The sequence below is a fragment of the Aricia agestis genome, chromosome 2 (assembly GCF_905147365.1).
Source record: "Aricia agestis chromosome 2, ilAriAges1.1, whole genome shotgun sequence".
Classification (NCBI taxonomy): Eukaryota; Metazoa; Arthropoda; class Insecta; order Lepidoptera; family Lycaenidae; genus Aricia; species Aricia agestis.
In genome coordinates this window covers 7,774,588-7,798,497 of record NC_056407.1, presented here as the reverse complement: position 1 = coordinate 7,798,497, position 23,910 = coordinate 7,774,588, and the positions used below count along the sequence as shown (strand labels likewise).

Here is a 23,910-nt window from a genome sequence, read left to right as displayed (position 1 = left end):
GGAGCAGAGATTAATTTTTCTTTTAAAAATTCGAATGCTTGTTGCTGTGGAATACAGCATCTTTCCTTAAGAGACACGTAAGAGGGTTAGTAAGCTTAGCAAAATTATCAATGAAACGGCGATAATAGCCTATAAGACCTAAAAAGGATTTGATGTCTTTAGGATTTTTGGGAACTGGAAAATAGGAAACGGCCTTGACCTTATCAGGATTCGGAGTGACACCTTTATCGGTGATGATATGACCAAGATAAGCGACTTCATGTCGAAGAAATTCGCATTTATCTGGCTGAAGCTTTAAATTGCTTTGACGAAGTTTGTCGAAAATACGTTTTAATTTTTCAATGTGATCTTGTAAATTTTGGCTGAAAATAACAATGTCATCAAGATAAATGAAGCAATCTAGACATTGTAGACCTGATAATACGGTATTCATTAACCGCTGGAACGTGGCTGGGGCGTTTTTCAACCCAAAAGGCATTCTGGTGAACTCGTAATGTGTAGAATAAACTAGGATTTAGAATTGTTTTAGACTTAAGAGTTTGTAAAATTTGATTTTGAATTCACTTCACAATTTAGAACACTTTATAGATTTAGCACGATTTCCTGAATATAGCAGAAACAGAGGATTTAGAAAAATTAGAAAACACTCACAGGAACACGACGATAACCTTCATGCCGTGGAGACTGGAGTGGAGCCGTAGTCGCGTGCAGAGGCTACGCTTTACCCGGAGCTGGGGGCCGATGATGTGACCCTGGCGACTGGAGCGGCCCAGACAGCACAGCACCGCTGTTGAAACTGCTGGGGCAGACCGAAGTCCTCGTGGGGTTGTAGCTGGAGCGGGCTGAGGCTAGGGCCTGAGGCTGACCGTCGTCCGAGTGTGTGGACCAGTTGGAGCAGGCTCGCGCAGAGGTGCGGAGGCTTACTGTCGTCCAAAAACGTGGTGCGGGCTCGCGCCTTCGGTGGCGGAGTCTTACCGTCGACCAAAAACTTTAAAATACGGGTGCCACGGGTTCGTGATCCCTGGTCTAATTTTTCTAGACTTTTTACGGGATCAAATTACATCCCACTTCTGACACCAATTTGTTTTGCAGCACCCTCTGTGTCAGTTTTAAAAAAAATCAAAAGTTCACCCTAAATTAATTTATTAACCCAAAATTAAATTAGTTACACTTTAAGCTACGACTTCCCACACCTACTTGCCCGGCTTCCAGAATCTAACTGACTGAGAAATTGAACTAGAATGAATACTAAACGAAAACTGCAACGCAAACGGAAAAATATCGAATACTTAATATAGAAATGCGTAAGTAAACGGAATGTTCTAACTAACTAGGGATGTAACAGTACCATAGATATACCATTCCTGGGATGGTATATCTATGGTCGGATTCCCACCATTCATATTCCATCCATTATGATGGACCATCCAACAACAACAATTTTACTATTCGAACCAGGAGTTCCTGAAATTAGCGCCATTAGTCCATTAAAGCTAGAAACTGCGATAGTCATCTTTATATATAAAACTCAAAGGTGACTGACTGATTGACATAGTGATCTATCAACGCACAGCCCAAACCACTGGACGGATGGGGCTGAAATTTGGCATGCAGGTAGATGTTATGACGTAGGCATCCGCTAAGAAAGGATTTTGATAAATTCCAACCCCAAGGGGTTCAAATAGAGGATGAAAGTTTGTATATATAGTAATACTTCTTAACGCGAGCGAAGCCGCGGGCAAAAGCTCGTAATATTATATTTTCACAAAGTCAAAAGTATTCCTATTTTCAAGTTGCAACCCTGGATTGTTAAAATTGTTAAAAAGGCATGTCCTTTTAGGGTTCCGTACCCAAAGGGTAAAAACGGGACACTACTTACTAAGACATCGTTGTCTGTCCGACGTCCATCTGTCTGTCTCCTGTCTCTTCTTCTGATGAAATTTTTACAAATTATGTACCATCGAGGAAATTAATTCCTAGGCAGTTGACGGAACCCTTCATGCGCGAGTCCAACTCGAACTTGGCCGATTTTTAGAATTTAAATGTAATATACATTCCACGTTATCGAAGCCACAGGAAAAAGCTAGAATTATGTTATAAATGTTCAATTCGGGTTTTAATTGTAGAGATTAATAATACCATAAAAACTGGATAATATCATTTGTATTTTTAAGATGATTTTGAAGTTCTAAAACTTACACTACAAAAAAAGTATTTACAAAGTTCGAAAGTCCATTTTTGCGTATATAAACGTGTTGGCTAAGCGTTATTTGGGCGTTGTTTAACACATGGGATTATAGAGCTGTGAGCCGTTTATACGCTGCCGTCGGCGCCCGGCGCGGCACGGTAAGCCAGGATCACGGCCTATCACCTATACATTACACCGAGTGCAGGGGCACATTCATGACAACATAATATACTAATATTGATTACCAATAAAAGTTTATTTAAGAGATATGTTTATATGAGAGACTTCAAACGTATAGGAAAGTTTAGAGGAGTTGTGGAATAATATGTTCAGATATTCCACAGCTCCTCTAAATAATGTGTTCAGAGGCTAGGCTAGGTTAGGAATAGATACTTTTAATGGCAGTAAAATTATAGTTTTTTGTCGGGAGATTCTCTTGAATGCACGACATGACAAGCATCGTACAAAGTAAGCAACGCGACAATATACGCCCAAAAATAGATTGAAAGAAGACCACTATCTATGTAAGATATAATATTCAGTTACGACTGCACCTCTTCAAAAACGCTAACATACATTTTTACAACCAAAAGGCAATCTACAAAAACAACATCAAGTCAATAACATCCAATTTTGACTCGCGCAATTGCGAAATTCTCTATTATTTTTTAATTTGTTTTTAATCTCACATGCCCCCCGGTTACCGAGCGCACATAAAAAGTTAAACAGTGTGCACAGCCCTAAGTATAATGACGTCACGCAATCAGCTTACCGAGGCTGAGTCCATGAGAATGCGGGCATTGTGCGGGCACATGGCGGCTGCATACGCTCGTTCCCGCGCCGAGCACGGCTTATACAGAATAGTGGACGAGGCACGGCTTAAACACTATAAAGGGTTTCAATGATACATAATATGCGAATTCCACTTTGTCTCTAGCTTATGCTTCAGTACTGTTCAGAAACAAAATTGTACGACTGTACGCCTCAGGTAGAGCTTTACCTTTAAAGCTGAAAAAGTTCAGCTGTATAATTGACTCGAGACGATTATTTCAGATTTAATTATAAAATTTATTTATTTATTTATTTATTAAAGTTAATTACAACGGGTCACCCCAATTACAATAATTAACTACAATCTTGACTTAAATTAAAACTTATTTTTTTTTAATCAATATTCTTGTATACATGTAGATAGATATATTGTAATATTATGTAGTTACTGAAGTTCAACTTCAAATCTAAACCAAGCATTCCCATATTATAATAATGCGCAACATAAATATTATAAGCTCTCAAATGTTCCAAATTTATAATAATGTAGGCAATATAAGAATCACTTTGTAGAGCATGCAGAATATAGCCCAAAGCGAAATAGGCTATTATAGTAACAGTCAACATGTATCATACTCCATAACTATACGCAACTGTTAACCTTTGTTTATGGGGCGCGTGTAATCCCAAATAGAACACGTGCTTTTTTCTCGGCTTCCACCCTGCCTTTTACGCATCGTGACCATCAAAATTAAACCCTTCGATGAAAGGTTTACGAGTTATTTTCCCTTGGATTTACGAAATAGCCAACAATTCAGGGGTCTTCCAGTGTAACGCGGATAAGCTAGATTTTAATTACATTACGAAGAGGTTTAAACGAAGTTTGATCTCGATGTGTTGACTTGTTACTATCGCCTCTATATCTTTAAATTTATTTGTCTTACTGCTGTAATAACATTACTTAAGTACGTCCCTATTAGAAGGCAACAATGTACTCGTAATACAGGTATGAGGTAGATACATAATATAATAAACCTAATAATCTTTCAGTACCCAACACCTATAGAATTAATAAGAATTATGTAATTATTTAATTATAATTTTTAATAAGTAACTTATAATTTTTAATAAGTTACTTTATAATTTATATGTCTTGTTAGTTGTTATTATCATAATATTTAAGTAAATTTTGTATCTACGAAAAAATATTTGTATAATTTTGCAACAGGAATTACTGAGTAATAATAATAGCTCCCACACCGGTTTCGGTGACGGTGGCCGGTTTCATTGAAACCAGCCCAGCTACGCAGGAGTAATTTTATAGTACCCAAGAGTGTGCGCAGTACACAAGAGCACTCTCTATTCCTTTACTCTCATAACCCAGTGGGACGGACGACCGACACGACTGGCGAGAGATCAGGCGCAGGACCGACTTTTTACATGCCCATCCGATGCACGGATCATCTTACTTGTCAGACAATCAGGTGATCAGCCTGCATTGTCCTAACCAAACTTGAAAATAACATGTTTCCAACGCGGAAATCGAACCCACGACCTCCGAGTCAAGAGCCGTGCTCTATACCACTAGACCACGGAGGCGTTAACTGAGTAAGCTCCTTGTAAATGGTTTGACATGAATAACCTTTTGATTATATAAAAGAGAGATTTAACTTCAAACATTTTGCTCCGACCAGAAGTCCCCCTTTGATAAAATTTATTTCTTACTTACTTGCCTACATGTTTAAGTACTGTGTCATGTGTGTAGGAGTCTTATCAATAAAGGTAGGGATCATATTAAGTAGTTGGTAAAATTAAAAACATTTGTGTTATAAAACTTAAATTAAGTTATTTATCATACAAAGTTAATTAAAATTAATTATTAAATATTGTTATTAAATTCAGGATTCAATATTTTAGGAACCTCAAAATTTCAATTAATAAACCCGTTGTGTTTGAAAATCGAATAGATGGCTGCATGCTTACACCATTTAATATTTTAAAACTAAAGAGCTATGTAGGTTTGATAGAAAAAACTCTTCACACAAGGAAAAAAAATCTCCATTTATCTTAATACTAGACGTTCCGCGCGGCTTTGCCCGCGTAAATTAGATATTTCACAGACAAATTAGTCCACAAAAAGTCTATGATCCTTCACGTGGTCTACTTCTTAACTGTGCCAAATAACAGAAAAATTGCTACAGTAGTTCTTGAGGTAAGCCCTTTCAAATGATTTCCTCTCGTTTTTCTACATTTTCCTCTATTTCTTCGCTCCTACTAGTCTTAGCGTGATAAAAATATAGCATATAGCCTTCCTCGATGAATGGACTATCTAACACTGAAACATTTTTTTTAAATCGGACCAGTAGTTCCTGAGATTAGCGCGTTCAAACAAACAAACTCTTCCGCATTATAATATTATATTAAGTATAAGTATAGATACGTTCTCACAGAAAACCGGCGTGAAACAGCGCTAGCGCTGTGTTTCGCCGAGTGAGTGAGTTTACCGGAGGCCCAATCCCCTACCCTATTCCCTTCCCTACCCTCCCAAATTCCCTTCCCATCCCTACCCTCTCCTATTACCCTATTCCCTCTTAAAAGGCCGGCAACGCACCTGCAGCTCTTCTGATGCTGCGAGTGTCCATGGGCGACGGAAGTTGCTTTCCATCAGGTGACCCGTTTGCTCGTTTGCCCCCTTATTTCATTAAAAAAATATATATATAACGTAAAGCTAATATTAAACTTTATATTATGCTTATTAATGAATAGCTTATTTGGCCACTCTTTTCCCCGCGATATGCCATGTCTATTGTCTATTACATAAATCTACAGTTAAACCTTTTCTAGGTTCCAAATTTTTGGACTGTATAAAACGTAACATTTGAGAACAAAGCCGGTACTACGTTACAGTCGGCTACGGCGTAGACCGTAGTGCAGATCTCAGCTATACATCTACGTAATGTGCTCGTGTAAATGGCGCTCTTCGGTCGATATTGTAGTGCTGCGCTTACTTTGTCGATACTTGTAAAATACCTGTATTGAATATGTAAAATTTAATCACTACTAGGTACTATCAGAGACGTTGATTCCTAGGCAGATGGGGGACCTACGTAGTTATGTCGCGTTACGTCTAACCCAGCTGACAGATCACAATTTACATTGAATTGACATGATCCGACAAAATGATTGGTCTGTCAAATGCCTAGGAATCAATTTCCTGGATGGTACATACCTATTACATTCGCGACCCCCGGCTTGAGTTGGCACACACTCTGACAATTGAGCCACGGAGGTCGTCGAATATATATCGCTATAATCGAACGCAAGAAGAGAAGTTGCAAGCAATATCTAGTAATATAATATTTATCGATATTCCGGCACACCGCAGCTCAGGAGGTGGCCGGGGTGGCCGGGGTAGCCGGGGTGGGGGGTGTGATTAATGACCCAATAATCCCGCCGCCTCCTGGCCTATGAAAGCTTCACGAAGCCGAATTGGTGAATGGTCAATAGGTTTACTTGTATGCCTTTAGTTATATTACATGTTATGTATTATGTTAGTATTGAAATTATCATTTTTTTATGAAATAAGGGGGCAAACGAGCAAACGGGTCACCTGATGGAAAGCAACTTCCGTCGCCCATGGACACTCGCAGCATCAGAAGAGCTGCAGGTGCGTTGCCGGCATTTTAAGAGGGAATAGGGTAATAGGGGAGGGTAAGGAAGGGAATAGGGTAGGGGATTGGGCCTCCGGTAAACTCACTCACTCAGCGAAACACAGCGCAAGCACTGTTTCACGTCGGTTTTCTGTGAGCCCGCGTGGTATTTCTCCGGTCGAGCCGGTCCATTCGTGCCGAAGCATGGCTCTCCCACGTCCAAAAATGAAAACTGAAAGAGTATAATATTTGAACAATAACATATATTATATAGACGGCAGGCATCAGCATAGACAGTAAGCAAAAGATTTGTACGATGTATGACAACGTTTCTGTTAATGTTCTGACACGACTAAATTTTGTACTGTATAGTGTATGTACTTTTCCGATTCCTTACGTAATTTTCCGATTTAATCATGACAATTAAATGATAATTCCTATAATACCTTTAATTTTAAGGATCAAACTAAACAACTTCCTGAATTGATCACATGTTAGATTACGAAAAAAAGGTAACAAAGGTTAACAAGGTCAAAAATTCATTGCTCAAAATAACAAACACCGGTAAGTAGATACATATTTTTAGGGTTCCGTACCTCAAAAGGAAAAAACGGAACCCTTATAGGATCACTTTGTTGTCCGTCTGTCCGTCCGTCCGTCTGTCAAGACCCTTTTTCTCAGGAACGCGTGGAGGTATGAAGCTGAAATTTATATCAATTACTCAGGTCTACTGTCCCTTGAAGCTGTGAAAAAATCAAACTTCTAAGCCAACGCAATCAAAAGATACAGCCGTTTATGTCGCAAATTTTCGACACTTGCAAGGGAATCAAAACCTACAGGGTGCTTCCCGTGAACTCAGAATCTTGAAATTTGGTACGAAGCAACGTCTTATAGCATAGATAAAGGAAAAATTACGAAAACCATAAATTTTTAGTTACATCACATAATATATTTTTTTTAAATAATTTTAAACTTACTACCCATTTCCTCATAAACGCGTAGAGGTATTAAATTGAAATTCATACCAAATACTCAGGTCTATAATACCTTTAAGCTGTAACAAAATCAAACTTCTATGTCAACGCAATCAAAAGAAACAGCAATTTAAGCTGCATATTTTGAAACTCGCAAGTACTCGCAAGGGAATCAAAACCTAAAGGGTACTTCCAGTCGACCTAGAATCTTGAAATTTGGCATGAAGCAACGTTTTATAGCACACATAAAGGAAAAATTCTAAAATAAAGGATTACTTAAACGATAAAGAGATCTTTGTCTTAAATTTATGCTCCTCCATCTTTCCCCATTGTAATGTTATGAATTTCATTTTGCAATAAAAATACCATAGTTATGACTCGATTGTCGTAATGAACGAACTTTGTAAACCTTGCAGGTTTGTACGGAACCCTCGGTGCGCGAGTCCGACTCGCACTTGGCCGGTTTTTTTTATCAAATACAAAACATGAGCTAAAGTAAAACGTTTAAATACATTCGTACTTCGTATCTACTCCACATAATTTTGGACATAGAGATATCAAGCGGAATACAGCACCGTCATGATACGTAGAGTTAAGGACGTAATGCGAGCGGAGTGACTAGCGATATTCTACGGTTAAGCTCCTATTTTCATACAATCTTAGGTTATACCTCAATAGAAAGGCAATATTTAGAATTTATCAGAAAATTTCGCTAAGTGTGCGGGAAACGCCAGGCAATTTTTTCGATACTCAAAATATGTAGGTACATATACCGATCCAAATCATAAAATATAACGTCTTAAGCATAAAAAGGTAAAAGGCATATACACTTTCGAATTATAGTCTGGGTATTAAACTGACGCCTACAATTATTATTATTATTATTATTGTCAACTAGTTTCTATAACCTATTTCATTATATTCTAATCTCTATAGAATACAGGACCTATAAACGTAAGCTATAGATCCTCAGGTGAGCTTATTCCTCCAGCTGTAATTCGACGATATTCCATTCGGTGTATGTGCATTGAAATCATTGCGCGGAAAATATCCTGTGAGAGAGCGACCCCGTGCTCCGACATTCGTTTCGACGCTAATTCCCGCCGCATTTGTTCCATTACATTTCCGACACAAAGTAGATACGCGTTTGTCGAATTGACTAGGTGGATGCGACCAGGCGAATCTAGACGGAGGGGGACGGAGCGAGGCCACCCCGCGGGAGGGACAGGGACGCGAGATCAAAAGTGAGAAAGATGTATTCAGAAGTGAAATAGTCTGCTGGCTGAGCACATCATCATTAACGAGCCAGAGAGGGCGGAGGGCAGCGAAGAGGCAGAGGGGGCGCGTCAGATGGACCGGCTCCCACGCTTAGTTACACCTGCGCACGATATTACTCCTTACCGTCACCCGACTTAAAGAATATATTTCCTCGGAGCTCACAGGTGAGGAGTAGCGATCCGGAAAATATTTTTGAGTGCACAAACATAAATATGAGAATTATCCGAGTTGATATCTCCCCGAGCTCGGACACGGACTCTACCTGTGTATTTTTTCACAGGTAGAGTTACACGACGATTATGATATTTACCCCTTAAGACACTTGGTACATTTCCTTGAGCATGATAATATTAATAAGATCAAAATTCTGTTCATAGAACTGAATATTTGAAAGAGTTTGTGTACCGTAGCATAAATGTTCTGTAGGTAAAGGTAGCTATGCATATAGAACTTTATAGAGGCTTTAGTACTGTTTAATGCTTGGTAGATGTCCACATTTGTATAAAATGTTGCGGACTCATGATTCTAATCATAGTTCCAAATAAAACTCACCTTCGGTATAAAATCGAGGGTACATTTCGTTGCATTCCCGTTTGAATTCGTAAAATAAATGCAAAAATATGTCGCAACAGTTTGTGGAGCGAGTTGTAAAAAGTTGACGATGTATCCGCCAGCGGTATCGCGGAGCTCCGAACAAGTTGGGAGTGCGACGGGCGCTTCGCCACGTAAATAAAGTTTATAAGTTGTAAAACTGAAACATTGTTTTACCGGAACCGAATAGATGTAGCCGGCGAATATGTGGATAAACAAAAATTCAATAAGGACCGAAAATATTTGATAAACATTATCTACATACAAGTGATACGAGTATGAGAATCTGTGAAGATTTGCAATTCTTTTTGGAACGAATAAAATCATCTATAAAATTAAATTAAGAAATTTAAAAAAACCGCCGCCAAAACAACTTTAAAAAGTAATGAAATAATATTTACTGCCTTTAAGTTCAAATAATTCCTAACTTGTGTAAAGTAATATTTTAGTCCATAATTGTTGTCACGGTGTGTCGGGGGACCGCCAAGTAAACTACAACCTACAACTGCCAAGTCGCTGATTACCTATCTCGATTCAGATCGCTGTGAATTGTGTGTGTCCTTAAACTTGTTAAGTGAAATCAAACATCTACATTAGCGGTCCCCCGACACACCTTGACAACAATTATAGACTAAAATATTACTTTACACAAGTTAGGAATTATTTGAACTTAAAGGCAGTAAATATTATTTCATTACTTTTTAAAGTTGTTTTGGCGGGGGTTTTTGTAAATTTCTTAATTTAATTTTATTTCATACTTTTTAAACTTGTGTTGGTTATAGTGCAGAATAATTCCTATCAACAGAATCATATTCTCATGATTACCATCTGTCAATGTCCTTTTCGATGAGGCCGTTAAAATGAGCCCAAACATGAAACCTCCACTTTGGGTTCATACGAAGCTCGGTTCCTATAGAATCCAGGTGATGCTGCAGCAGCAGCATGTAAATATTTACTGTTTATACTTTATCTACTTTTTACTGGTTGTCACAATTAAAATGAGCCCAAACACGAAACCTCTGCTCTTAGTTGGCGAGGAGTTGGATATCCTATTGATTACCAGGTGATGCTGCAGCACCAGGTCAACTTACCATTATTATGTGTATACGTATATTGTATATTCACAAATATCACGAACTAGAATGAAATATTAAACCCATCAAACGACTACAAGTTGCTAACGGCCTTTCATGAACCATATAAACCCTGATTGTCCAGGACTGAGCAGGCTGATGATGATGAATTATAGCTAAGAACACTCTCGATCATGTCAGCTTTCAAACAAAAAAAAATTAGATCAAAATCGGTCCACCCGTTTGGATGCTACGATGCCACGGACACACACAGACAAACAGACAGACAGACAGACAGACACGTCAAACTTAAAACTTATAACACCCCTCTTTTTTGTCGGGGGTTAAAAATAATATAATAACCACTACGTAATTAAACTATAGGTACACAAAAAATAATACCGAATCAATTCCAAATCCTCACACCCCACATGAGCCCACGTAACGCGGGAACTAATTAACTAACGCGTAGATCATAGAAAAAAGTATCATTAATGGCAGATGCATCAGTTTATCATAATGCTCATTTTTAAACGTTTCGAGCGTGCAATAATTTAATATGTTCACGCACGACATCTAATTAAATGGGAAAGATTTACCCACGGGAGGGAAGCAAAATATTAATTTAAATTTGTACCTATTTAAGAGGTTGTTCGATATAATTAGGGATGGTATTATTTTACGGTTTATTGAAATTAGCCATTATCTAATGTTTGTAGGGTTATTTTTTTAGATGAAAGCAATTTTGTCTATTGCTTGTGGACGTAGAATGTGACAACGACATTAAAATTATTTAATTTTAAGTGCTACATATAAAATTGTTGTCTACAGTCCACATAGTGCATACAAATTAGCAGTTTGTACGTAGTAATTTCTTACAGAAATTCACTTACATTTTTAATATTATGAGCAGCTCATGAGCATTTGAAGATTTGAATCAAACGTTTAAATAAAAAATACTATTGCAAAAAACAGCAACCAGAATCAGCTAAGTAATTCATTTTTGCGCCACCATTAAAAATTCAATTACACCTACAAAGGTAAACAACAAAACAGAACTATTAAAAATAATTATTGTTCACTCTTAATTGCATCTTCACTAGCATAACAAATTTTACAACAATAGTAGTGCACCCTCCGGAGGGGTCGCGGTCAGAGGTGTGAACACGTGTTGAACTCCTAACTCCTTGCGATCAGCGCGATCCGACACGCTGCCTACTGCGTAACACGCAATGGGTTCATTTCGAGTGGGGCTTGAGCAAATTTTGTTTATATTTAAGTATTTTCCGGGTGTAGAATAAGGTCTCCATAACACTTAAATGATCTAGCATAGGTATACCTAATGATTAGACTGTGGTACAGTTTATTGCTAAGTTAATATTTTTAGGGTTCCGTAACACGCAATGGGTTCATTTCGAGTGGGGCTTGAGCTTGAGTATATTTTGTTTATATTTAAGTATTTGCTGGGTGTAGAATAGAGTCTTCACACTTAAATGATCTAGCATAGGTATACCTAATGATCAGACTGTAGTACAGTTTATTGCTAAGTTAATATTTTTAGGGTTCCGTACCCAAAGGGTAAAAACGGGACCCTATTACTGAGACTTCGATGTCTGTCCGTCTGTCTGTCTGTCTCCAGGCTGTATCTCAAGAACCGCTATAGCTAGACTTCTGATTTTTTTACAGACTGTGTATTTCTAGTGCATGCCGCTATAACAAAAAATACTTACTAATAAAAACAAAATAAAGTTAATATAAACTCCCCCACAGGACAGTCTTCGCCTAGCGTGGGGGCCAGAACTGTTGGTTACTGTAAACTGTTATCTATGGTAATAAAATTTTATTATTATTATTATTATATTCAAGGGGGGCTCCCATACAACAAACATCATTTTTTTTGGCCTTTTTGGCTCGTAATTTATAATGGCAACATGTAGACACTTGAAATTTTCACAAAATTCTCAAAAATATGTGTGCTTTAATATTTAATAATAAAATTAAAATAAAATTAATAATTAAGGAAAAAATACAAAAAATCACAAATTTTTCTCTACTTTCGCTCTATAATAGTACGGAACCCTTCGTGCGCGAGTCCAACTCGCACTTGGCCGATTTTTTATATAATATATTGTAAGTTGTTGAGACAATTAATGTTAACTTATTATATTTTTACTTTTTAGGCATGTTATGGTTACAGGTGTATGAATTAAATATGTATACTTAGTTGATATTATAATATACTAACTATATTGTGGGGGCTTGGCTAATGAAACCAAATGTGTTCCCGAACATATAATTTTATTTATTGTCCCACATAAGATTGATATATAAAGGTGCTAGGGAGCATGCGCGTAGATAGAATAGAGAAACTAAAACTTTAAAAAAAAGGCAGAATACATGGAATGTAATTACGAAGGAACGGAAAGTGCTTGCAATAATGTGTTCATAGACGGCATAGCACTCCCGAAGGTAGAGAGCTTTAAGTATCTTGGATCCATCCTAACATCAGATACAAACGCCGACTAAGATGTCCAACACCGTATAAATTCAGCATGGCTCAAGTGGTGGTCTTTAACTGGCGTTCTATGTGACCCTAGAATGCGCATCAAAATCAAGGGTAAAGTTTATAAGTCCGTGGTAAGCTCTTACCTATGGTGTGGAATGTTGGACTATGAAAAAAGCTCACGAACAACAACTGCACGTGAATGAGATGAAGATGCTCAGATGGTGTAACCTGCATAGATAAAGTCCGCAATGAGTAAATTAAAGGGGCCCGTTCGGGGTAGCTTCTGTTGTGGAAAAAGTCAGAGTCCAGACTGGGATGGTACGGTCACATACAAAGAAGAGACGATGCCTACGCCGTAAAGAAAGTCCTCAATATACCAAACGTGTACAAGAGACCAGGAAGACCACCCGCAATCTGGTAGAACAACATCAAGAGAGAGATGGACTAGGAAAGCCTAACTACTGAGACAACCCAGAACAGAAAATTCTGGCGCAAACGTACAGGAAGACCCGACCCCAGATAAACTGGGGACATGGGATGGACAAAGAAGAAGCTAGGGAGCATGCGCGGTGCTTACTGATTATGAACGCGTACTGACGGTAAAATGCATAGTGAAGTAAAAAATGCTACGGTATGATTTATGACACCGTACATATATAGTTCTAAACTAGTTGTTGCCCGCGACTTCGTCCGCGTGGACTTCAGTTTATAGCGCGCGATGTCAACAAAATTGGTGTCAAAAGCTTTTATAAAAAAACCCTGGTACCCCTTAAATCAATACAGCTGTGCAGTGTGCACACAATAAGTATTTCATTTTTTTATATTAAACTTTATATTTTATGCCAAATTTTAAAACTTATTTAGCCCTCCAATTACACAACTTTACCCATAAACTATTTATCATTGATAGATTTAAGGTTACGTCACTGCACAGATAAAGTACTGAGTTATTTAATACCGTAGAATAGATATAACAATCGAAAAAAATCGAAACTTAAAAAGATGATACCACGTCTTATAGAAAGACTTTTGAGCAAGCGTCAGCGCGATGTAGAAGACGCACGGCGCCATCTATTATGAATTGTTGGAACTAACTTAATTTGAACAAATTTACGCATTTTCACCCCCTTACAACCCTTTTTTCCAGTAAAAAAAGTAGCCTATGTCCTTTCTCAGGCTTTCACAATCGGTTCGGAAGTTTTGGCGTTTGGCGTGAAAGCGAGACTGACAGACAGACAGACAGACAGACAGACAGAGATACTTTTGGCGTTTGGCGTGAAAGCGAGACTGACAGACAGACAGACAGACAGAGATACTTTCGCATTTATAATATTAGTATAGATTCTGTGCACACTGCATAGCTGTTTTTGGGTATTTTGATTAATTAAGGGCCGCGCTACACCGGAAGCACTTACCAGGGTTTTAAAAAGTTTTTAAATTTGACACAAATTTTGTTGACACCGCGCGCTATAAACTAAAGTCCACGCGGACGAAGTCGCGGGCAACAGCTAGTGTTACAATAAAGTAAAAAATAAAACGCCATCTGTTGAATCGTATTAGAACTAAAATGTTCATTCCATCGATATATTTCTGGATTTTTTATAATATTATACATAAAATATGTTTAAGATTTTTGAAATTTTATTTTAATACACATCCAAGACCCAGGAATATTGAAAACTTTTTGTTCCGCCTGCGGGACTCGAATCCAGGACCCCCGGGATGAGCGCTGGCCACGCGCAATGCGAATTCATTTTCATCGAAATTTTCATGGAAATAAGATATTTTCCCACATCAAAATGTAGCCTATGTCCTTTCTCAGACTCTAGAATAACTGTATACAAAATTTCATTGCAATCGTTCAGTAGTTTTGGCGTGAAAGCAAGACAGACAGACAGACAGACAGACAGACAGACAGACAGACAGACAGAGATACTTTCGCATTTATAATATTAGTATGGATTTAAAAATTTCAATTTTTTTCATTTCATAATTTCAAATTTCTCTAAGGTACACTGTACATTAAATAAAGGTCGGTAAACAAACCTTGAAAATTTTCTCAACAATCTACCTTTTTACACGTCTAAATTCTAATAAATACAAAGGTAAAGCGGGTAAAGTAACTGAGAATTCATTACGGTTTTGGACGTTTTTTAAAACAAAGGACTTCGCAAAAAGGTTAGCGTACCGTTGATTCAGATTCTGTGCGGAAACCGTGAAATTAAAAATAAATATTGTGAAACGTCAGTATGTTACGGGCGAGCGTCAGAAAATATCGGGGGAAATTAAAAAAAGTAAAACGTTTGGTCGAGGGGGTGGTGAGAGGAGTGGGAGCAGAGAGGAGGCAAGGTGAATCTTTTTGTGAAGTGGAGAGAATTAATTTAACCCGCTGCGGGGTTACATGACATAGCGGTAATTGAAAAGTTTGCCCCTTGTCGAGCCGACGGCGGCCACGGTACTCGTCTTCGTGACACTTCATAATAAGTTTTTATCGTGATAATTGCCTAAAGCTGTGTAAAATGTATTTATGAATTTTAAAACGGATTTTTAGCTACTCAATTTATAAATAAAATTTTGAAAATACTTACTTACATAATATTATAGCGTTGCTCGCCCATTGATTTAAATGAACATTAAAATACCTTATGATAATCTTTCGTACAATTAACAAATATTAACTTATTAGCCTTGCATTAATACGTCATCTGCAGATATTGTAGTCACTGAAGTAATAAATTAAAAGTTAGAAATTGCTTACCTACTTAAAGTATAAGTGCGACCTATATAATTATAGCATACAATCATTTATAAAAAAATCTAAAACTATGCAAATTAAAAAGTTTAAGCCTCGAAAAATTTAAAAGTATTCAGCCTAGTAACACGTTAATAGTAGCAAAATGAAATCGAATCAATCCTTCAGACCGTAAATATTTAATACGAAAAATCGAGAGCTTTTTGATATAAACCCCTTAACTTTTAAGAAGTTTAAGAAAAAGCGAGCGAGTCAGTGTAAAAGCCCCTCCTCCATAGCGGCTTCCATTTTAATTTAATTCTGTGAAGTTAAATTGGGGATTACGTATATTTGATCAGACGGAAAGACGGGAGTGATATTTTTGTATTAATTATTCTGAGAAGATTGTCTGAAGCAGTCAGCACCATGATAACCATCATGATTGTGTTTTGTAGACACCTGTGTCCTGTCTAGTATCTACCATATGCACAATCGAGATCATTCTATACATATACATCAAGTTGATTATGGGCAATTAAAGTCGAACAAACCATTTTACATGTTCGCAATATCCTGTTCATCATGGAGAGACCGCATTATGTAATGCTATACCCACTTCCCAGAGATGGCAACGAGAGTTTTCTGATTATAAATATTTAACGAGCATAATCATCTTGTAAAGGAAAATATTAAAAACATAGAAAAACGCATCGGCTCCCTTTTCTCGCCATATCTCGATAAAATAATGATTTTAAACGCCTTTACAACACCTGAAGGAAGAGAGAAGAATATAGCTCGGGCTCATGAACAATTCAGCTGCGGTTGGTATCGAGAAAGTGATCGGTTAATAATAAATTTACCCGGGTTCTTAGTCGACTGGTATTCGATAATTTCGATGGTGAAGTTATACATTATTTTAAACTAGATCTCCCGCGCGGCTTCGCCCGCATAAATTAGGCATTTTACGGAAACCGTATATTTTCCCATAAAATAGCTCTTATGTCCCTACTCCTTCACTTGGTCTACTCTATATCTGTGCCAAATATTGCCATAAAAATTGCTCCAGTAGTTCGTAATTTCTAATATTTCCCACGTTTTTCCCACATTTTCCTGAGTTTCTTCGGTCGCATTAGTCTTAGCGTGATAATATATAGCCTATAGTCTTACTCGATAAATTAGCTATCTAACACTGAAATAAGCTTTTAAATCGGACCTGTAGTTCCTGAGATTAACGCGTTCAAGCAAATATACTCTTCAGGTTTATAATATTAAGTATAGATTTTTTTCAATTATCGCTTGACAAACTCGAGTCTCGATCTTAAAGACTATGAAAAGTACCAATGACAATTATAGGCTCATAATTCATAATAACCATGGGACGATGTTTGGTTATACCATATTATTATTAACCCTCGGTTGGTCGCGTGGGGTCTTTAAAAGCCCGGAGTTTGCGAAAACGTGATAAAACTATATTTAAATTAATCGTAGCAACTCCTCTCTTTAGGTAGCTTCCTAAAAGGAATTATATTTTAATATAATCGCCACTCGTCTGAGCTCACGTGCATGTGTTGTGTGTTACATATGCGTTTATTCACGCTGGGGTCTTTAAAGACCCCAGGTGACCAACCGCGTCACTATATTTGATTTGATATTTTCATACAGTTTTCACAGCGAAATGGATTTATTTCGTGATTTTCATTGTATTTTAATAATAAATCAATAAAAATCATCGTGTGTTGGTTCTTATTGTTTTATGTCACTTAGAAGAAGCGTTAGACGTACTTTTCCAAAAATTCATATTTTGCTACCGAGACCGAAATGATGATACGTGCTAAGTGTTATAACAGGAAAATATATAAAATATAGTAGGTTTTGATGCTGATAATTGGTCAATGTTTAACATTTAATAGTTTATATGTTATTTGGACTTAGCTTTTTAAATTGCAGGCTAAGTTATAGGAAATTTAACTGTTATTTCAGTTATCTTCATGTTTTACTACAATCATAAAATAATTTTGATTTTTTTTCAATTTTCCAATCTTACAGTCTCCAGCTGAAATTTTTTGACTTGTATTTTTAAATTGTGTGTTTAGATTAATAATCTTCAAAATATTATTAAGTTTTTGATTGAATCTGATTATTATTGTTTTAAATAATAATATAGATAAAAAGGTGAAGAAATATATAACTTTATGCCATTTTTATGTCATTTAATTTTCGGGCTTTCAAAGACCCCAGGTGACCAACGGCGTTATTTTGAAAGCGCGACAACCGAGGGTTAATATGGTAGTGATGATGATGATGATGAATGTAATTTGCATAGTAGCATATGCTTTCCGTTCTTAAAACCACGCCGAAACTCCCAAACTTGTATCTATAAAGAATCAGGAATTCTCTCAGCACCTTCCGAACCAGGTATACCTTCGGTATACCAGGTATACCTCGGTGCAAAATCTTACTTGTTGGGAGCATATGCTTAGAATACTTCTCACGAAACCGAAGTTACCACATGTTTGCATATAAATTTCCATAAAAAATTGAGGAGTTCCCTCGATTACTTATGCATCCTTCATCAGATCACCACTTTTGTGAATATAATACCAAATTGGGATGATACCCTATAGGGTATATATACCAAAAGAAAAATTTTGAAAATCGGTTAACAAACGGCGGAGTAATCGTTGAATATAAGAAAACGAACATAACACCTCCCCCATTTTGAAAGTCGATTAAAATTGTAGCCTATATATTATTCTGATGTATAAGCTATATTATTGTAAAGTTTCATTAAAATCCGTTCAGTAGTTTTTGCGTGAAAGAGTAACAAACATCCATACATCCACACATCCACACATCCATACATCCAAACAAACTTTTGCCTTTATAATATTAGTAGGATGTATTGGATTTGACACAGACAAGCGTCGCTCTAGTACTGCCTTATGTCAGATCCTAGACATTTTTGATATTATTGTTTCTAATCTAGTCTGTCTATGCGACTAGACAATGTACCACGTATCATGAATTCGCAGAAGTCACCGCGATACTGCTAGTCGAAATCATTTGAAGTTTGATGCTTGTATATAAAGTTACAGGACATGTGTACTAACGCATACCTTGTATCGTTTGAAACTTACAACATCTAACCTATCTATCCAAGACTATATAACATCATACTAGACCTTACGAGAACTCAACTTACATGTAAATATTGATATACATCTAAGGAGTGATTTGTGGAAGTAGAGTCTGCGGCGGTTAAGTTTCGTGAGGGCGTATAATTGCGCGCGAGTAAACATATAAAGGTAATCCGGGCCGCGGCGGCACAAAGTGATGCTCCTGAATAATTTAGCGCCGAGCACCTGCGGCGAGACCGCAGCCTTCGCCAGGGCTATGCGGTATGTTATATACGAAACGTAAATAGGCTAGTAACTCGTTGTTTGCCGTCTGCTGTGCGTCAGCGGAGAAAAGGTAAATCTTAACTGTGAGTAAGTAATTTGTATATGGCAATAAATGCTTTTTGTCACCGAATATGTGGTGATCCAGCAATTGATCGCAACTTGTCTTTGTCTTTCGTCTCGGCTATCTTGCTTTGAGATAGCAGCGCGACAATTTTACGAACTAGGTGACCGGCTTAGTAGTTTTAGTAGCTTAGTAACTCATATTATGAATATTGAAATATATAACTATACATTCTGACATAATTTCATAGAATTATTAAACTTAGTCTTCATTTCACAATAGCTACATGTTTAGACACAGACATTCATTACCTATATTTAGAATGTAACACATATTCAGGTAGATGCGACCAAAATACATACTGCCACGTACACTGCTACACGACAAGTTAATTAAGTCATGCACTATCAGGCAGTAAATAATTGATTGTGATTTAAAAGCCTGGAGGTGACAGCCCTGGTAAATATTTTATTGTGAGCCCGACGAGAGCGGAGCTTCGTCACATGAGCTCTGCCCGACTTACGGCCGACACGGCCTCCATGAATATTCAATGTAACGAAACCCTAATTAAACAGATTTGGATCAATTCTCAGCTACAAATTATATTTTAGTTGAATATTATTAGAATAGTTTGATGGGGTATTACAGATCGCGTCAAGATGAAGAGCCACTAAATTGATCGTATCGTAGGTTTATAACATCGTAGTTAGAAATACAAATATTAGTTAAGAAAGTCATAGTGATGCCTTATTAAGGTACAGCTCGATATGAATTGCCAAGCATGACGCCTTATTTTATACTACTGTACAAATCATCTACCACACATCTACTCGAATGGTATTTACATAGAAATCTGTCAACACAAAAACACCGTATGTAAAATCCCCACGTACGTTTTTGTTCGCGAGAGCATCGACAGGCGTAATAAATAAAAGCGACAAAGGCTGACAACACCCACAATATTGGATCTATAGAAGTGACATAATGACAGATAGGATCAGCCGGCGATGTGTGAGGACGGCTAGTTTTATTTCACCCAATATTTCAGCGGACATGACGCCCGCTGTGCACGTACAAATTGTTCCATTATACTGTCCCTATACAATGCGATACCTATCGAGTTATGATTTACTATAAAATGGATTTTGATTTTCGCGAGAATCGGTAATTTTTCGTCTACTACTCCTTAGTAATCCTTAAACAGTTAAAAGTACATCTTAGAAAACTATATGTTTACTACTGTCCCTAATTTTCTTCATTACTTTTTTTTATTCGCCATTTACCAGTTCACAAAATATAATAATAAGATATGAGTAGGTTATATAAAAAGATTTTTGGACGATCAAAACTATACGCCGCGGTTAGCTGTGAAAATTACAATATGCTACGAGATGCTACAGATGTGCTACGAGCTACGCCGTAGCGCCGCCGCCGCCGCCGCCGTAGACATTGCTACAGTTTGTGCAATGTTCACCGATACTGAATATCTTCGTATATCATAATAATTTAATTATATTGTAACTATTTTAACAATTGAACAAGTTTAAATAGCACAATTTTATAAAGATGACGTCACACAAAATAACTAACTATAAAATACAAAACGCAGCTCAAGTTTAGCGCCTTTGTTAAAATATATCTTAAAACTCAATACTATTAAGTATTAAAATAGTTCATATTAAGCTAATTTTTATTATTATTTATTAGTAAGCAAAAAAAAAGTGTATTTATTTAGTATTTACCGTTTCTGTGGCAGATAGGTTAAGAACATTAAGGGCCTGTTTCACCACTTTCTGATAAAGTGCCTAATAGGCTATTCACAACTTTTTTGACAGATTCTACTTGATCTGTCAAGTTAATTGGTGGATAGCCTTATCAGGAAGTGGTGAAACAGGCCCTTATTCTCCGTTTACAGAATGAAAGCACTTGTTAAATCCACGGGCTTTTGTAATGCATCTTTTACACTCTCTACGGTTTCGGTGTGTTTTGAGCTCCACTGAGAACTTACCATGTACTTACCTTGTCAGGAAATGAATATTATTTGGGCCTAAAATTGTCGAGCGGCGCGACACTACAATGGGTGAGTCTTATTCAATGTACTTCTATACTCACAGTCCTCATTCATGTTGGCCTAGAAGCACTTGGCGAGGCGGCAGGTACGACTCTGTAGTCTGTACTCACCGTCTTTATTCTTTTTGGGAAGCATTCGGCCAGACGGCAGGCGCGTTTCTGAAGTTTGTACCCGCTGACCTTGTTCTTGTTGGCGTTTTTATTAATTTGTCCAGGAGTCTGTAGTCTGTACTTACCGTCCTTATTCATGTTGGCTTAGAAGCATTTGGCGAGGTGGCAGTTGCGACTCTGTACACCGTCTTTATTCTTTTTGGGAAGCATTCGGCCAGACGGCAGGCGCGGTTCTGAAGTTTGTACCCGCTGACCTTGTTCTCGGGACGCGTTCAGGATGCGGCTCTGTAGTCTGTACTCACCGTCCTTGTTCATGTTGGCCTGGAAGCACTTGGCGAGGCGGCAGGCGCGGCACTGGTTGCGGTGCGTCTTGTCGACGGGGCAGCGGCCCTTCATTTCGCCGCCGGCCTTGCATGTGTACACGCGGTTCCGGTGGATCGACCGCTTGAAGAACCCCGAACACCCTGTGTACAACATTTTTTACTTGATGAAGAATGTGCTTTTATATAAGGTTTTAAAATATAACGGGATGTTTATAACTTCGTATTTATGATTTGGATATGTTCCGTCTCGCCAAAGGTGTCCGTCATGTAGAAAACGACGTAAAATTCGACGTATTAAATTTTCCTTTCCGATTGTGCTCGATAGAGACTAAAGTCGCTATACACAAGACAAGACAGATTGCTACAGCAATACGCGTTGCCATGTTAACAGACGGTGTTCACCGTTCAGATATCACATCGATTTCGTACATACCATCGCAGCTGTAGATGCCGTAGTGTTTCCCGGAGCTCCGGTCCCCGCACACATTGCACGGAATGTCCAGAAGCCGATCCCCTGTGCATAACAAACATATTGCATTGTATTAACATCAATTAACATACTCGTACCAAAGAATAATCGGTATTGCAGGACTTTGAATTAGTTCGGTTTTCGGTAAGTTTGAAACGACGTATGAAACAAACCTAGTAATTTTTTTAACTGTCAATCTAATAAAAAACATCGACAACATCTCATCAGTCATCACGTTTTTAGTACGCACTAGCATTTATACATCTTTATACTATCCTTATCTTACTCCAGACTCTCTCTGAGCAGAGCTTAAGTCATAACGAGAAACTATAAAGAAGAAATAACTATATAGTTATATTGTCAAGGCTATTCGGTCATTTAGAAAATCATACAAATAATATTTTGGTAATAATAATTATGATTTACAAGAAACCGAAGCGACCTTCACTCTTTTTTTTTCTATTCTAAGACGTCATACTCTGATATTCACCACATATTACACCAACACAAAGTATCCTTTAATCGATTGATGCTTCTAAATACTTTGATTCTCATGGTCTCCCTTACAAAATAGATTAGTCAGATTACAACAATCTCGCTAATAACGGTGGTGTTTTTGTTGTGTTTACTCCGACCATCCCTTCAGACCCTTTTCCTTAACGCTCTGAATCAATAAATACATTTACACAGTGCTGCAACATCTTATTAACAGCGATTTTTCTTCATTGATAATGTTTGGCGTTATTGTACTGTCTGTAGAATTACAACTTTGATATAATTCGGTAAGATCTAAACCAATTTACGTATTTAGTATTTATTAATTTTGCATTGACTGTCTGTAAGTAATTTAAAAAAACATGGGCTTTCATTTAAAGAATGAACATTTTTTTAAAAATGAGAATTTTAATTGCTAGCCAACCAAGTTGATAAGTAGATATAACTTACGTCATCAAGAATATTATGTTTTTTTTTTATTTAAAATCATAAACTTTTTGTTTGTAGGCAAAAAAATAAATTGCGTTTACACGAATATGCAATAACGGTGTCAGCGCAAGCCGAGCTTAATACAGCGAAGCCTTTTTGAGGAAGAGATCTTTTTTTCGCTGAAACGGACTTAGACGACTTTACAGATCGTCTTTCAGGCCTCCAAGAAAAGCCGTGAAGTGTCGTAATTATCTCTTTACAATTTCAAAAGGATTTTCCTCAAAAGACTTTTATGCGATCAGCCGATCATTAACAACAGCACGCTACTTTTTTCTAATACTTTTTTACTAAAATATTTATTTTCGTGAACTAGAATTAGGCGTTATAGCGTATAGATATATTATATTTTACTTGGGTACTGTATAATTCAAGTTTGAAATATTGGACTTGGTACTATGGATTAATATATGCGACGGAAAGTTTAAACCAGTTTTGGTATGAAGCAAGATTCTTTTAACACAAAATAAATTCTTAGTTAAAATAGAGTACTATAGTTAGTACTTTGATAAATCAAACTCCTTGCAAATACTAATAATTGTGTCCTACTAATATTCTTCCAATATTTCATGTAGGTACCTATATTTTTGCACCGACGACGGCATGCAACGTTCGCTTTTTTTAAATCTTATGATTGATTTAGGTTCTGAACAAAATATCGTTTTGTTTAATGTTATTATAGCAAAAAGTTGCCAGTTTTAATTAGTGTAAGATGATGTATTTACCTTGGCA

The 23,910-nt window shown here is 37.2% G+C and overlaps 1 protein-coding gene across 1 annotated transcript in view; it reads right to left on the bottom strand.

Moving 5' to 3' along the window:
- LOC121739910 (protein dissatisfaction) overlaps nucleotides 1-22,246 on the bottom strand; it is a gene marked incomplete at its 5' end in the record, with an annotated part of 36,560 nt that extends 14,314 nt beyond the window's left edge. The window contains 2 exons of the mRNA XM_042132517.1: nucleotides 21,708-21,869; nucleotides 22,162-22,246. Coding sequence (XP_041988451.1) covers nucleotides 21,708-21,869; nucleotides 22,162-22,246 — 247 coding nt within the window. The remainder of the gene's footprint in view (nucleotides 1-21,707; nucleotides 21,870-22,161) is intronic.
- Nucleotides 22,247-23,910: the final 1,664 nt, after the last annotated feature.